This window comes from Lithobates pipiens, unplaced genomic scaffold, assembly GCF_037356315.1.
Source record: "Lithobates pipiens isolate NorthernLeopardFrog02 unplaced genomic scaffold, aLitPip1_a1.2 Scaffold_1, whole genome shotgun sequence".
Taxonomy (NCBI): domain Eukaryota; kingdom Metazoa; phylum Chordata; class Amphibia; order Anura; family Ranidae; genus Lithobates; species Lithobates pipiens.
The window spans coordinates 251,644,009-251,660,806 of NW_027507685.1; the positions used below are offsets into that span (position 1 = coordinate 251,644,009).

A 16,798-nucleotide genomic window follows, 5' to 3' on the forward strand; every position below is an offset into this window, starting at 1 on the left:
TGGTGGAGGGGGGGGACTATAGTGTGGGGGTTGTTTTTCAGGGGTTGGGCTTGGACCCTTAGTTCTAGCGAAGGGAACTCTTAAGGCATCAGCATACCAAGACATTTTGGACAATTCCATGCTCCCAACTTTGTGGGAACAGTTTGGGGACGGCCCCTTCCTGTTCCAACATGACTGTGCACCAGTGCACAAAGCAAGGTCCATAAAAACGTGGATGAGAGAAGTCGTGCAGTGCAGGTGGAAAGTGCTGCGGCAGGAAGATGGGGTGGCCGGTGCCACCGATGACTTACATATTACTGGGAGGACAGGGCCTGCTTCTCACCTTCTCCCTCATCGCCTCCCAGAACCAGACCAGCCCTGCCCCCACCGCAGAGCCCAGCACCGCCTCTGTACCAGAGCTCAGAGACCCCCAGGGGCCCCTCATCTTCTTCTGCGAGTACTTACCAGAAGAGTTCATCCAATGTGAGGATCCGATGGATCATACAGGAAACGTGACCATGCAGAAAGAGATTCGCTATGGGGGCTGTGCCCAGGGCCGTCTTTAATATTGATTGGACCCTGGGCAAAACTTTTCTTGGGCCCCTCCCCCATGCAGTTTTGCTCTCCACCTGCTCTGAGACATACAATAAATAGCAGCTAGACTCAAAATCAGTTACTGAATCAGATCAGGCAGCTATTGCGATTGGTTGCCAGAGGTTACAGTGTATTATTACCGCTCACTGACTGGTTGCTAGAGGTTACAGCACATGATTTCTGCTTATTGATTGGTTGCTAGAGATTAATGTGGATATGACCTCAGGGGGGCATGATATATGTATCAATGCCACCGGCCTCCCCTATTTACAAATGAATGCCGGTAATTTACATGTAAACACAGGGTCTACAGGTGAGTCATCTGTACACATCAATAGGGCAGAGCTGGGCAGCATTAGTAGCAGCACTTCACACTGAGAAATTGGGACACAACACAGGACTAAAACCTCAAGGGACGAGGGAATTTAAACCAGGATAGCTGGCAAGTATGAGACAGCTGCTTTGGGCCCCCCAACAATGACAGGGCACAGGGCAGCTGCCGCTTTGCCCTGCCTTAAAAACGGCCCTGGCTGTGCCAGGTTTGGAGGACAGGCATATGATGATGTGGAGCATACAAAATTCATGTGCCATGCTCTAGGTGATATTGAATGTGCTAGACCTCGCTTTTTTCAGCGTGGGAATAAACCGTGTATCAAGTACACAGGCAACTATTTTATTACCACGTTGCTGTACTCCTTTTTGGGCTGCATTGGAGTAGATCGCTTTTGCCTGGGACACACAGGCACCGCTGTGGGCAAGCTCCTCACTCTGGGAGGGCTGGGAATCTGGTGGTTTGTGGATCTTATATTGCTCATCACAGGAAGACTCATGCCTAGTGACAACAGCAACTGGTGCACAATATACTGATATATAGACCACCCATTGGGGACGCTGCAATCCATATCAGACTTCCAGCTGCAGACTCCACTCTACGCTGAATTTCATGTGGCAGCACCATGGCACAAAGACAACACTGCTTTACACAGCTGTGCTCATATGTAAGATACAATGATTTAAATATGTTATACAGCAATGTTTAATGTTACACTGTAATAAATGTAATTTAAAGTGGTTGTAAACCCTTACAAACCACTTTGACCTACAGGTAAGCCTAGATTAAGGCTTACCTGTAGGTCCAAGAAATATCTCCTAAACCTATAAGGTTTAGGAGATATTTACCCGAAGACAGCCACTGCTGTCTACGGCGCATGCGCCATAGACAGGGGCGCGCATGTGCACTGGGTAAGCCGCAGATCGCGGCAATATGCCGCGAGTGTCGGCTCCCGTGCGCATGCGCGGGAGTGACGTCATCGCTGCTCCGGCGAATCACAGCGCCGGAGCAGCGAGACCCACCAAGAAGATGGACGCTCGGAACTACAGGGGACTTCGCTGGCTCCTGTGTCAGGTAAGTGACACATAATGGACTACTATGCGATGCGATGCGATGCATAGTAGTCCATTATGCTTTACCTTTGCAGGGAATCAAAGAGGAAGAGGGTTTACTTCCTCTTTAAGATGGGAAAAAAAAATACATTGATGAGCGAGTTTGGGGTGGAGGGTGGGGTGGAGGAAACTGACTGTCCTGACCTCAACCCAATAGAACAGGGATGTGCAATTAGCAGACCTCCAGCTGTTACAGAACTACAAGTCCCATGATGCCAGCCACAAACATGACACCCGGAGGCAGAGGCATGATGGGACTTGTAGTTTTGCAGTAGCTGGAGGTCCCTGCATATCCCTGCAATAGAACACCTTTGGGATGAATTAGACCGGAGACTGCGAGCCAGGCCTTCTCGTCCAACATCAGTGCCTGACCTCACAAATGCCCTTCTGGAAGAATGGTCAAACATTCCCATAGACACATCTCCTAAACCTTGTGGACGGCCTTCCCAGAAGAGTTGAAGCTGTTATAGCTGCAAAGGGCGGAGCCAACTCAATATTGAACACTATGGACTAAGACTGGGATGTCATTAAAGTTCATGTGCGTGTAAAGGCAGGTGTCCCAATACTTTTGCTAATATAGTGTATGTATAATAGTATGAATAGAGTGTCACATCGGGCGTGCACAGACCCTGAAGCAATACAGTGTAAAATGCTCTCACTGTTAACATCCTTTTTTCTAGTACTAAAAATGGACTCGCTGCTCTGTAAATAGCGCAGTTGCTATTTTTTTATTTTTTTTGCCTAAAAAGTGATATTTTAATTTCTTTTTTTTTTTATTTGTTCGTGTTTTCTTTTTTCGCAGAAAGATGACACTTCATATTTTCCCTCCACAAACTGCTTTCCGATAATGGACTTTTAAAAGCATAAATTGTTTCTAAATCAAAGTTTATGATGATTAAGCTGGGATTAAGTAGCTGTCTTTGCTCTCTGGTTATTACCAGGACGGCGATGCTTACAGTTATTCAGCGTAAATGCCATCCATACCCAATAACAGCACTTAGTGCCGCGGTGCATACAATTAATTTAAAGTAGAGCTACATTAACAGTTCTATTTATTTATCGGTCGGTTTCAAAGTTCCGCTGATCGCGTTTCATTTAAAGGCGTACACAGTCATTAAGCCGCTAATCTAGCAAGCAAAGCAATTTGGGATAAAGTAGGGGGATTGGAAAGGAATGCATTACGCCGAGTCCGATTCTATCGAAGAAATAAGATGTTCAGTTTTCCGTAGCAATGTTTTTTTATGAAGGTTTTCAATAAAGTTACTGTTGTTAAAAGATGACTCTATAAATGTGGGAAAAACATGCAGGATAGTACTTAACCACTTCTGGACTGTAGACATACCGGGTATGCCCTAAAATCTTCAGTAGAAAAATATTAGAGAACGAAACTATTTAGAAGCTAATCCTGAGGGTCCTCACCACATCCCAAAGAAATATTTGGAAACAAGAGAAAGCCCCAAGGGATAGTACCGTCCCTTGGGGCATTCTCTTTTTTTCCTAAAAATTTCAGTGGGCATTCCTGCCATACAGATTGAGACCCAGATGTCACAATAACAACCAACGGTGGCAAATTCAGAGAGATCCAAATCCACAGCAGGGGTGGATCACCCGGGGACACCAGGAACGTCCTAGGTACCTCATTGAAGTTTATGTTGGGCATACCTGTGAAATGGATATTTTGATGATAGGCAACTCCTATCCTCATATTGATTAGTGGTTCCAAATTAATAACTACTGCAGTAGGGAACACACACAAAAGATACGCTCAGCATCTTTCCAAATAACCGTTCTCCTTTATTATGACGCATTTGAAGGCTTTTATACACATGATTACGTAGGTATCACATTAATATTACAATTGTACATTTATGGTAACAAGGGGCGTTACATAGGCAGGCTAATTCTAATCAGAACTTGAAAGAATGCAAAACATGTACTGAAAACATTATTAGTGCCGTGTGCACAGTGAGGGCATTGTGCAATACATATAAAATAGAATACAATTATATACAGAACATACAAATTTCCATTACAGTCTCCTCTCTTTTGATCAATATTTTGATCACTAACCATACCTGCTATCACCTTTAACCTGGAACCTCCACACGCTTAGGTGGAGGTAGTCCTGGCCAAAGAGGCAAAAACTCCATTGTGGAGAAAATAATAGCTGAGCAGCTTTTTTCATTACAAAACGACTTTTCACTGTGAAAAACAAATGATTGATAAGACATATTTACAGAGTACTGGCTGTACACTCCTGTGGCCAGAATGGCCTTCTAGCTTAATTGCTGGTATGCTGACTTATCAGCACATGTAAACACAGATGATTCTACATAAAATGGAGGTACAAAAGACAAATATGACTTCAACATGGCTAAACTACTTTTCAAATATATATATCCCTTACAAGTAAAGTAATTGAATCAAAAAGTACCCTAGACTGAGATCACAAGAGGGAAACAAATCAAACACAGAGATTTCTTTCATTTAGTCATTTTTGCAGTGTCTGGTGTGGATCCAGGTCACTTTTCCTTCAAGTTTTGCAAAACTGTACATGAAATAGATGCTGTATTGAGTCTCCAAACATTTCCTTATATATAAATGTCTCTTAACAATCCACAAGTCAACTGGCTTTAGTTTTAGATCCTTCCAAACTTTTAGGATCTGGAATTGGGGAGAAAACACATAAATGAGTTTGTCAAAAACCTTAAAAAATCAGCAACATTCTCTGTGAGATCCGAATGGAGGACTTCAAGTGAGTAACACACTCCCAAACCAAATCCCATAGGGAGAGAGTCCAACATCCCCCTACGGGCTTTGATAAAATATAATAAAACATTCTTTTCTAGTTTCTTACTCTACTTTGTCCGCTACATTGTAGACAGTAGGGGGTGTAAAAATAAAACCTCAAAACTTCTAATAAGGACTCTCCTATAAAAATGATTTCCTCCGTTACTCTCTGACTCTGTAGATTCTGTACTCTGTACTTAAAAACTACTTCTGAGAACACTTTTTTACTGTGGCCTTTGCAGTAGCATTTGCCACTGGACATCTATAAAACATGTCCATACAAACAAAATACATACTCGTAAGATCCTGACTTGGGCATCTGGATATATCTTTTTGTTATCTCTGGAAGGGATGTTCATCTTTTGGTAACACCTTTGGTAACAGGTAAAACAAGAAGTGGTATGTTATAAAAACAACTGTGGAGAACCCTGGCTCTATCCCATGCTCATTTACTAAGGCAGCCATAACTACTTGTGACTGATGACACAGTCCATGTGTCAAGGTGGAGGGAAAAGAGTGTCTGGCAGACATAAATGATCACCTTTTCCAAAGTCCTGTTTCGTAAGAAGTTGCCCTCTGTGGACCACTTGTGCTTCTCGTTCTGGGGTCCTTAAAGTTGAATTATTAATCCCAGCTATACTGGGCCAGAACTCGGGTGGAATCTGTGAGTTGCACAGACCCAGCAAGTGTCCGGGGCTGTAAATACAGCATCCTTAGAGTCGCCTGGTCTGCTTCCATATGTGAGTTTTACTGTTAGTATGGCTACCTCAGCAGGAACCTGGAAGGCTGAAAACAGCCAATCAAATTAACTTGGCATGCTTGATTGGTTTACCTGCCGAAGTAAAAACAAACTTCTGGTCCTTCAAATGGAACCAAAAGCTCTCTATATCTTGACTATCTATATAAATATATACTCTTTTTATAGCTCACAGGCTTTTCTAAAACATGGAGCTCTGCTTCTTGAGCTGGGGAAAAAGGATCCAATGACTCTGAATACAGGGAATCCTTCTGGGTGATAAACTTCATCCTCGGTGTAAAACCAGGAATAACACTACAAAAAAGTAAATACTCGGGTCTTCAGGGAGTGTGTCCTGCACGGGGCTCACAGCAGCTGATTCCCACGTCATCAATTTAACACATGTGTTTTTTCTTTGTCTCCAGCCTCCTCCAATAGAGGCAATAAGGTGGCTGAATTCAAATGTACACATTTTTCATTGTTAGATTTGTACATAAACACACAAACCAAATTCATATTTTGAACCTTTCATTAGACAAACACTTAGCTATATATTTGCTGTGCAGAATGTCGGACTATTAAAGATTAAATATTCAACCAAACTAATATCTGTAACTTTGTCTAATAGCAACTTTGCATAAAGCTACAGCTCTGATACATCGGAGTGAACCCTTCATTACTGGGTCCAGCTTGCATTAATATAACAATAGCTTTTTCCTATCATGCTGTTTGTGTAAGAACTCCAGTTTCATGTTTCAAAAAGACAACTTTTTCCTAGCAATATTATAATAAATGATAAGAATACCCTGCAGTCATGCAGAGATGTCCATAAATCCTAAATATTCTTCTACTTATACCCACTGCACTTACAAGGAAAAGGGGCACATCATTTCACAATCCACACATTCTGCTTTGGATTTCAAAAATAAAAATACATAAAAACAAAAGTTATTAATTTGGAACCACTAATCAATATGAGGATAGGAGTTGCCTATCATCAAAATATCCATTTCACCTGGTATGTCCATAGCAGTGCTTCTCAGCCCCAGTCCTCAAAGGTGCCCCAACAGGTCATGTTTTCAAGCTTACCATTATTTTGCACAGGTGATATGATCAGTTTCACTGCCTTAGTAATTACCACAGCCGTTTTATCTGAGGGAAATCCTGAAAACGTGACCCGTTGGGGCGCCTTGAGGACTGGGGTTGAGAAACACCGGTCTATAGTCCAGACCTGGTTAAAGGGAACCATCAACCACTCCTATCACTTGCCGTTATTTTTATCCCCCCCCCCCGATCCCCTGTATCACAAATTGATAGCACACAATTTATTGGGTGATGAGTGTGGCTTTTCTGTAGGGGTGGGGCTTGGTCCCGCATTTCTTATCTGAGTGAGAATGGTGGCACCCCTCAATGCCACCTGAGATTTTGACATCACACATCCCAGGAAGTTTTGGGACAAAAAAATGGAGGAAAAACGTGCAGGATAGTACTTAACCACTTCTGGACTGTAGACATACCGGGTATGCCCTAAAATTTTCAGTGGGCATTACTGCCATACAGATTGAGACCCAGATGTCACAATAACAACCAATGGTGGCAAATTCAGAGAGATCCGAATCCACAGCAGGGGAGGATCATCAGGGCATAACGGGAATGTCCTAGGTACCTCATTGAAGTTTATGTTGGGCATACCTAGTATGTCTATAGCAGTGTTTCTCATCCCCAGTCCTCAAAGGTGCCTCAACAGGTCATGTTTTCAGGCTTCACATTATTTTGCACGGGTGATTTGATCAGTTTCACTGCCTTAGTAATTACCACAGCTGTTTCATCTGAAAGAAAATCCAGAAAAAAAGGACCCGTTAGGGCGCCTTGAGGACTGGGGTTGAGAAACACTGGACTCTATAGTCCAGAACTGGTAAAAGGGAACCATCAACCACTCCTATCACATTTGCCGTTATTTTTATCCTCCCCTACCCCCTGTAACACAAATTGACGGCACAGATTTTATTGAGGGGGGGGGTGTGGCTTTTCTGTAGACATACCAAGTATGCCCTAAAATTTTCAGTGAGCATTCCTGCCATACAGATTGAGACCCAGATGTCACAATAACAACCAATGGTGGCAAATTCAGAGAGATCCAAATCCACAGCAGGGGATGATCACTGGGGGATACCAGGAACGTCCTAGGTACCTCATTGAAGTTTATGTTGGGCATACTTGGTATGTCTATAGCAGTGTTTCTCAACCCCAGTCCTCAAAGGTGCCCCAACAGGTCTTTGCATTATTTTGCATGGGTGATTTGATCAGGCTCTATCGGAATTTTTCGTCGGAAATTCCGACGGAAAAAATTTGAGAGCAGGATCTCAAATTTTCAGACAAAAAAAATCCAATCGGACTTTTTCCGATCGTTTGTAGAGAATTCCGATCGGACAAAGTGCCACGCATGCTCAGATCAAATTACGAGAACAAAGCTATTGGCTACTAGCCTCAATGTAGTCCCGTCGTAGCGAACGGATGTCATCACGTTCTGAACGATCGGATTTTCCGACAACTTTGTCCGACCGTGTGTATGCAACACCAGTTTAGGACAAAAACCGTCGTAAAAAATCCGACGGATTTTGTTGTCGGAATGTCCGACCTTGTGTACAAGGCATTAGTATGGGTTTCCTGATGGTGGCAGCAGTGGACCACACCTGCACATTATGTGTTGAAATGACAACAAGTCTCCTTCAAGAGGCTGTGTGACAAGTGACAACACAGGAGCACAATTGAGACCCAGAGACGGGGCGCTGCCACCTAAAAACAGGAAGCACTTAAACGCCCACTGTCCCGGATTTGCTTGGATGGGCCTGCAACTTGACCCCACTAATGCTGTGTCCTGGGCCATGTCCTGGGATCACGTATGTGCATTAAGTGAGTGGGTGGTCTCGGCATATTTAGAGGGAGGGTCTGAGCAGGACCAACCTGTAAAGTGGGCGTGATTTTGGTGTGGCCACCTGGAAATTGGGCAGGTAAAATGCAGACTGTAAACCAGGAAAAACAGAGGGGGCAGAAGGGAGATAGACCCTCTAGCCACCACTAGGGATGAGCTTCGAGTTCGGGTCGAACTCATGTTCGACTCGAACATTGCCTGTTCAGCGAACAGTGAACAATTTGGGCTGTTTGCGGCAAAATTCGAAAAGCCGGAACACCCTGTACAAGTCTATGGGAGAAATCTAAAGTGCTAATTTTAAAGGCTAATATGCAAGTTATTGTCCTAAAAAGTGTTTGGGGACCCGGGTCCTGCCCCAGGGGACATGGATCAATGCAAAAAAAAAGTTTTAAAAACTGCAGTTTTTTCAGAAGCAGTGATTTTAATAATGATTAAAGTGAAACAATAAAAGTGTAATATTCCTTTAAATTTGGTACCGGGGAGGGGGGGGGGTGTCTATAGTATACCTGTGAAGGGGCGCATGTTTCCCGTGCTTAGAACTGTCCCTGCACAAAGTGTCATTTCGCAAGGAAAAAAAGTCTTTTAAAATCACTTTCCATTGTCGGCTCCCGTAATACAGAGAACACTCAATGAGTGTTCTCTGTATTAGCCGACAATTCATTCATTGATAAAAAATAAAAAATAAAAAAGCTTGGGGGTTCCCCTAAATTCAATTACCAGGCCCTTCAGGTCTGGTATGGATATTAAGGGGAACCCCGCATCAAATTAAAAAAAAAATTTGACCTGGGGGTCCCCCTAAAAATCCATACTAGACCCTTTATCCGAGCACGCAACCTGGCAGGCCCGCAGGAAAAGAGGGGTGGACGAGAGAGCGCCCCCCCCCCCTCCTGAACCGTACCAGGCCACATGCCCTCAACATTGGGAGGATGCTTTGGGGGTCTGTGACCCCTCAAAGCACCATGTCCCCATGTTGATGGGGACAAGGGCCTCATCCCCACAACCCTGAGCGGTGGTTGTGGGGGTCTACGGGCGGGGGGCTTATCAGAATCTGGAAGCCCCCTTTAACAAGGGGACCCCCAGATCCCGCCCCCCCCTGTTTGAAATGGTAAGGGGTTACAAAAGTACCCCTACCACTTCACAAAGAAAGTGTAAAAATGGTTAAATAAGACAAACACACTTTTGAAAAATTCCTTTATTAAAAATAAAAAAAATAAAAAAAATAAAAAAAAGATTCCAGCGGTGGTAATCAACTCTTGCTATCCAGCGATGGATGATCATCTCTTCGGGGTCCAGCGATGGCTGATCTGATCCAGCAACGGGGGATCTCTCAGTCCAGGGCTGTCCATACATGCATCCGTCTTCTTTCTCCACTGCGGAGACACTGCGGGGATCCCAGTGCTGACGTTTCTTATATTAGGAGGGCGAGGCCACCCGTCACCTGACCCCACCCCTATGATGCTGGTGAGGGAAGCCATGGGGTTCCCCAGTGACGTGTGGGTGACCCCGCCCCCTCTGATGTAACGCAGGTTTCTGCATGTATGGACAGCGCTGGACTGAGAGATCCCCCGTCGCTGGATATGATCATCCATCGCTGGATAGCAAGAGTGGATTACCACCGCTGGAATCTTTTTTTAATTTTTTTATTTTTAATAAAGAAATTTTTCAAAAGTGTGTTTGTCTTATTTAACCATTTTTACACTTTCTTTGTGAAATGGTAGGGGTACTTTTGTACCCCCTTACCATTTCAAACGGGGGGGGGGGCTTTCAGATTCTGATAAGCCCCCCGCCCGCAGACCCCACAACCACCGCTCAGGGTTTTGGGGATGATGCCCTTGACAGACCCCCAAAGCATCCTCCCAATGTTGAGGGTATGTGGCCTGGTACGGTTCAGGAGGGGGGGGGGCGCTCTCTCGTCCCCCCTCTTTTCCTGCGGCCTGCCAGGTTGCATGCTCGGATAAAGGGTCTGGTATGGATTTTTTTTTATTTGATGCGGGGTTCCCCTTAATATCCATACCAGACCTGAAGGGCCTGGCAATTGAATTTAGGGGAACCTCCACGCTTTTTTTTTTTTTTTTTAATCAATGAATGAGTTGTCGGCTAATACAGAGAACACTCATTGAGTGTTCTCTGTATTACGGGAGCCGACAATGGAAAGTGATTTTAAAAGACTTTTTTTCTTGCGAAATTACATTTTGTGCAGGGACAGTTCTAAGCACGGGAAACATGCGCCCCTTCACAGGCATACTACAGACACCCCCCAGGTACGAAATTTAAAGGAATATTACACTTTTATTGTTTCACTTTAATCATTATTAAAATCACTGCTCCTGAAAAAACTTCAGTTTTTAAAACTTTTTTTTGCATTGATCCATGTCCCCTGGACACTTTAGATTGTGAACGTTCGAGTCCCATAGACTTTAATAGGGTTCTAAAGTTCACACGAAGTTTAGGTCTGTTCGCAGGTTCTGATGCGAACCGAACAGGGGGGTGTTCGGCTCATCCTTAGCCACCACCTTATCGGAATTCCTGCTTACAGCAGGGGAAGAGAGTGGATGCAGCCAGCACCTCTCTGATTACTCCTCTGCACCCCTTCTGGATAGGGGTCTCCTTCTACTGGAGAAGGTGGGGGGGGGTTCCTGTATTCCTGGATGAGGTCTTCTTGCACTTGTCTGTGTTCCTGGATGGATGGGAAGGTGTCTCCTCAGATCACCCTCAAGCACGCCTCTGTGTCTCCTTCTATTGTAGGGGGTCGGTATTCCTGGATGAGAGGGGTGGGTCCTCTGCAGTGGTGGCCGGTGCTCAATATTTTGGGGGTCAGTAAACCAATGCCACCACCCCAAGGGAGACGGACGGGAAGGCGGCGATCCCCCCCCCCCACACAGGAGACGGGCAGGGAATTGGATGGGAAGGCCTCCCACCCCCTTAACCTAGGAGGCCAATTAGCATGATCCTTGCTCCAGGTACTCCTCTTCAATCTGGGGCCGTTGCTTCTCCTCCCGGCCGAACAGGAAGTGGGTCCCAAGACCCGAATGGCCAGGGAGCCCTAAGACTCCCTGGGCAATCGGGTCTCAAGACCCACTTCCTGATTGGCTGGGTGGAGAATCAGGAAGACAATAGCGAATATTAATTCATTAATTCGCTATTGTCACACAACTGGGTGGGCTCAGGATGCGCCCCGAGCCCATCCTTTTTTGAAGCTTCAGGCCCTAATCATTTGCTTAAAAAAAAAAAAACATTGAAATCCATGTGTCTGGTGCTCTGCATGTAGATTAGGACCATGCGCACAGATAAGGGGGGATGTGCCCCCCATGGACAGGCCGCCACTGGTCCACTGTGATCCCCACCACACACACACACACACACACACACAAACACACACACCTTTGAGGTGGGGGATCTCTGAGTATTTGGTCTGTATACCTGGAAGTGTGTATTTCAGATTAGTGATACATGGACTAGCCCACCCACTGCTCCACCTGAGGGGGGGAAGTATGTAATCTCTGACATGGGCATCAGATGACCTTGTCCTAGCACTGTTGGTAAGTATAGAAATACAAGACCACCCATCATAGATTTGGAGAGCATGCCCACTCTGGACCATAGAATAGGGGCCAGCAGATGGTGCAAATGAGTGGCCCTGAAGGGGTGAGGAGCAGTGGTGGTGCATCCATTAAGGGCGCACAGGCACCGCCTCTTCTCTCCAGCCAACCCCTCTATGTAGAATAGATAGATTCATATATTGCATGAATCTATCTAAGGCCGGTGCCGCCACTCCCTATTCAGGCGTCCAGCCCCTTTTAGGACACCAGGTGCCTGAATTACAGTGGCGACGGTGTTTTTTTGAAGCACCTGATTAGAGCCCACCCAGATGCATTGGAGAAGCAAATGAATATTTGCTTTTCTAACACTAAACTGTCTCTCCACCAATCAGGTACCAGTCACCTGATTGGCTGAAAGGACAGGTGCTGCTATTGGACGCCTAGCAGGAAGACGAGACACACGGAGGACACAGCTCACCGCTGCTTGACCCGCCACCAAGATGGGGTATGTTCCGGTCAGACAGCGGGTGGGCGGGGGTCACAGTGGCTGCATTTTATGGGCACAATGACCGCATTTGATGGCACAGTGGCTGCTTTTGTTGGGCACAGTGGCTGCGTTTGATGGCCACAGTGGCTGCAATTGATGGGCACAGTGGCTGAGTTTGATGGGCACAGTGGCTGAGTTTGATGGACACAGTGGTTGCGTTTGTTGGCACAGTGGCTGCATTTGATGGGCACAGTGGCTGTGTTTGATGTCACAGTGGCTGCATTTGATGCCCACAGTGGCTCTAATTGATGGGCACAGGGGCTGAGTTTGATGGGCTCAGTGGCTGCATTTGATGGGCACAGTGGCTGCAATTGATGGGCACAGTGACTGCATTTGATGGCACAGTGAGATTAGGGGGGCACAGTGGCTGCATTTGATGGGCACAGTGGCTGCGTTTGATGGGCACAGTGGTTGAGTTTGATGGCACAGGGGCTGCAATTGATGGGCACAGTGACTGCGTTTGATGGGCACAGTGGCTGGGTTTGATGGGCACAGTGGCTGCATTTGATGGGCACAGTGGCTGAGTTTGATGGGCACAGTGGCTGGGTTTGATGGGCACAGTGGCTGCATTTGATGGACACAGTGGCTGTTTGATGGGCACAGTGGCTGAGTTTCATGGGCACAGATGCTGTGTTGGATGGCACAGTGGCTGTGCTTCATGGGCACAGTGGCTGTGTTTCATGGGCACAGTGGCTGCGTTTGATGAACACAGTGGCTGCGTTTGATGAACACAGTGGCTGCGTTTGATGGGCACAATGGCTGCAATTGTTTTTCTTTTCAGAATTTTTCAGTTTGTTTACACCCACCCAAAATTTTTTGAGCGCCAGCCTTCACTGGTGGGGAGGGTAGCTGCCATCAAACATAAAGAAGCAAGCCAGTCACTGGCAGTGGAAGCCACCGACAAGGTACATCCAAAAATCGCAAAACAAAATGGTCGTTTTTTTTCCTGATTCTTCCTCTCGTCTTCCCATGAATATTTATCGGGAAGAACAATGAGTACAGTAGCTCCTCGCTCTTTAATGGGGATTTTAATTTAATTTCAAACCTGCCTTTCTTAAAATACGGGCAGATAATTTACGCCGTGCATGTTAACATTTAAAAGCATCTGGTTTACCAGAGCGGGGAACACGAAAACGCGGCCCCCATGGTGCCACTCGGTGGATCTCTCCAGCAGTAAAGAGATTTAAACACACTTTATTATTAAATTAGCATCTGGAACATCTGTCTAATTAAACTTTATGATATCGCTTTATTGGCTCGCTCGACTCATGCGCACCGATACCTCTCTGACCAGCGGAACGGGAGGCTGTCTCTCTTCTTTTTTTTTTTTTTTCTTTGGGCGCAGCCAAGTGTGACAGAAGTCATTTTGTGATGTTAATCAACCGTGAGATCGCAGAGGGTTTAAAAGCGACGTTTTATCTGACGGTTAAAGAGAGGCTGCCATTGACGTGAGATAAGCTGCGGGCTTCGGATAATGGATCATCCTTTTTAATAAGCGCTAATTAAAAACATGTCATATTGTCGGATTAGGGTATGTAGAGCAGACCAGTACTTCTGGTATTTACTCGCACAATTAATTAGGAATGAAATGTTCTGGTCAAGGATGAGTGAATTGGTTTGCATGTGTCAGAATTGGCAGAGGAATCAGACCGCTTCTTTCCAGAGGAGGTTTGAGAAAAGGCAATATATATACGTTGACGATAAACCCAAGTCACTTGGTGGTCCAAAGGAGGTTTGAGAAAAGGCAACTTATACTTTGATGGCAAACCCAAGTCACTTGGTGGTCCAAAGGAGGTTTGAGAAACGGCAATATATACTTTGATGACAAACCCAAGTCACTTGATGGTCCAAAGGAGGTTTGAGAAAAGGCAATATATACTTTGATGGCAAACCCAAGTCCCTTGGTGGTCCAAAGGAGGTTTGAGAAAAGGCAACATATACTTTGATGGCAAACCCAAGTCCCTTGGTGGTCCAAAGGAGGTTTGAGAAAAGGCAATATATACCTTGATGATAAACCCAAGTCACTTGGTGGTCCAAAGGAGGTTTGAGAAAAGGCAACATATACTTTGATGGCAAACCCAAGTCCCTTGGTGGTCCAAAGGAGGCTTGAGAAAAGGCAATATATACTTTGATGGCAAACCCAAGTCACTTGGTGGTCCAAAGGAGGTTTGAGAAAAGGCAACATATATTTTGATGGCAAACCCAAGTCACTCGGTGGTCCAAAGGAGGTTTGAGAAAAGGCAATATATACGATGATGATAAACCCAAGTCACTTGGTGGTCCAAAGGAGGTTTGAGAAAAGGCAACATATACTTTGATGGCAAACCCAAGTCACTTGGTGGTCCAAAGGAGGTTTGAGAAAAGGCAATATATATACGTTGACGATAAACCCAAGTCACTTGGTGGTCCAAAGGAGGTTTGAGAAAAGGCAATATATACTTTGATGGCAAACCCAAGTCACTTGGTGGTCCAAAGGAGGTTTTAGAAAAGGCAATATATACTTTGATGGCAAACCCAAGTCACTTGGTGGTCCAAAGGAGTTTTGAGAAAAGGCAACTTATACTTTGATGGCAAACCCAAGTCACTTGGTGGTCCAAAGGAGGTTTGAGAAAAAGCAATATATACCTTGATGATAAACCCAAGTCACTTGGTGGTCCAAAGGAGGTTTGAGAAAAGGCAACTTATACTTTGATGGCAAACCCAAGTCACTTGGTGGTCCAAAGGAGGTTTGAGAAAAGGCAACTTATACTTTGATGGCAAACCCAAGTCCCTTGGTGGTCCAAAGGAGGTTTGAGAAAAGGCAATATATACTTTGATGGCAAACCCAAGTCACTTGGTGGTCCAAAGGAGGTTTGAGAAAAGGCAATATATACTTTGATGGCAAACCCAAGTCACTTGGTGGTCCAAAGGAGGTTTGAGAAAAGGCAATATATACTTTGATGGCAAACCCATTTGCTGGTCCTAAGGGCTAAAGACTTCAGTCTCCTTGTACGAATCAATAAGGACCTTGCTTTTCAAGCCAGTTTTACCTGCTTATATTTAGCCTTTTCTTGTGTCTTCTTTCCTCCCTTATCAACATGCTAATGAAAATTATGCCTTTGTAGCGCTATTCCCATAGGGGTCGCTGGTAACAGATGGTTCTTCCCAAACAGTACGGAGGCTGCCCGTCACCCACAAGCACCAATCCATATGTACCGGCTCTAACAACTCAGTAAACAGATGTCTTTTTCAAATGTATTGCTTGAAGAACTTTATTTCACCAGAAGAAGGGGTTGCAGGGGTGCTCAACCTCAATTGTGATCCCTGCCGACTGTGTGCTTTGTAATGTAAGTGCCAGGGGTAGCTACGAACTTGGACGGCCCTCATAGAGTCCCAGAATACTGGCCGTTCCCATGTGTCCCCAGAAGAAACCCCCATATGCAAGCCCAAAAAAATCTCCTCCTGTTACTGAGCAAGCACTTTGGAGAATCCCATGGCCTAACCATGGGTGCTCAACCTGTGGCCTTCCAGCTGTTGCAGAACTACAAGTTCCATCATGCCTCTGCCTTTAGGAGTCACGCTTGGAACTGTCAGTCTTGCAATGAATCATGGGGCTTGTAGTTCTGCAACAGCTGATGGCCACAGGTTGAGCACCCATGTTTAGGGCAGTGGATTCTGCAAAGTGCTTGCTCAGTAACAGGAGGACATTGGTTTTTGGGTTTGCGTACGGGGGTTTCTTCTGGGGACACATGGGAACGGCCAGTATTCTGGGACCCTATGAGGACCGTCCAAGTTCATAGCTACCCCTGGCACTTACATTACAAAGCACACAGTCACCAGGGATCACAATTGAAGATTGGTACTCACAAGTCCCCTGGACATTTGCACACCTTCCCACGGACCCGGTTCGCTGAGGAAAGCAATCCTTCTGCAGACCTGATCCCTTGTGGTGAAGTCCCACAGCCAGACCTCAGGGAACAGCTTCACAGTTCACAGGCTTCCTCAGGGGGCAGGTACCCCAGAGGCTGTGGAACCCTCCCTGCTGTGGATTGAACATTCACTCCAGGGCTCCTAAATTTTTATCACCCACACCTCCCCCCCCTCCCCCAGCCACATTCTGGACACTCCTCTCCAAGGATTGGCCGGGTCATGAAAAAGATTTGGGCTGGTCATTTGAATCTCCCTCCCTATGCTCTGGAAACTTCTTCCAGAGGCAGAGGGAGCAATCAAAGTCCCAACCTGAACAGGAGAAAAGATGG

General features: G+C 45.6%; 1 protein-coding gene across 1 annotated transcript; it reads left to right on the forward strand.

The window, feature by feature from the left end:
* Positions 1-225: 225 nt before the first annotated feature.
* On the forward strand, positions 226-1,466 carry LOC144000048 (TM2 domain-containing protein 2-like). Its single transcript, XM_077446923.1, has 2 exons — positions 226-517; positions 1,101-1,466. The coding sequence occupies exons 1-2, from the start codon at positions 261-263 to the stop codon at positions 1,438-1,440; spliced, it is 597 nt and encodes a 198-aa protein (XP_077303049.1). The 5' UTR covers positions 226-260; the 3' UTR covers positions 1,441-1,466.
* The last annotated feature ends 15,332 nt before the right edge of the window (positions 1,467-16,798 follow it).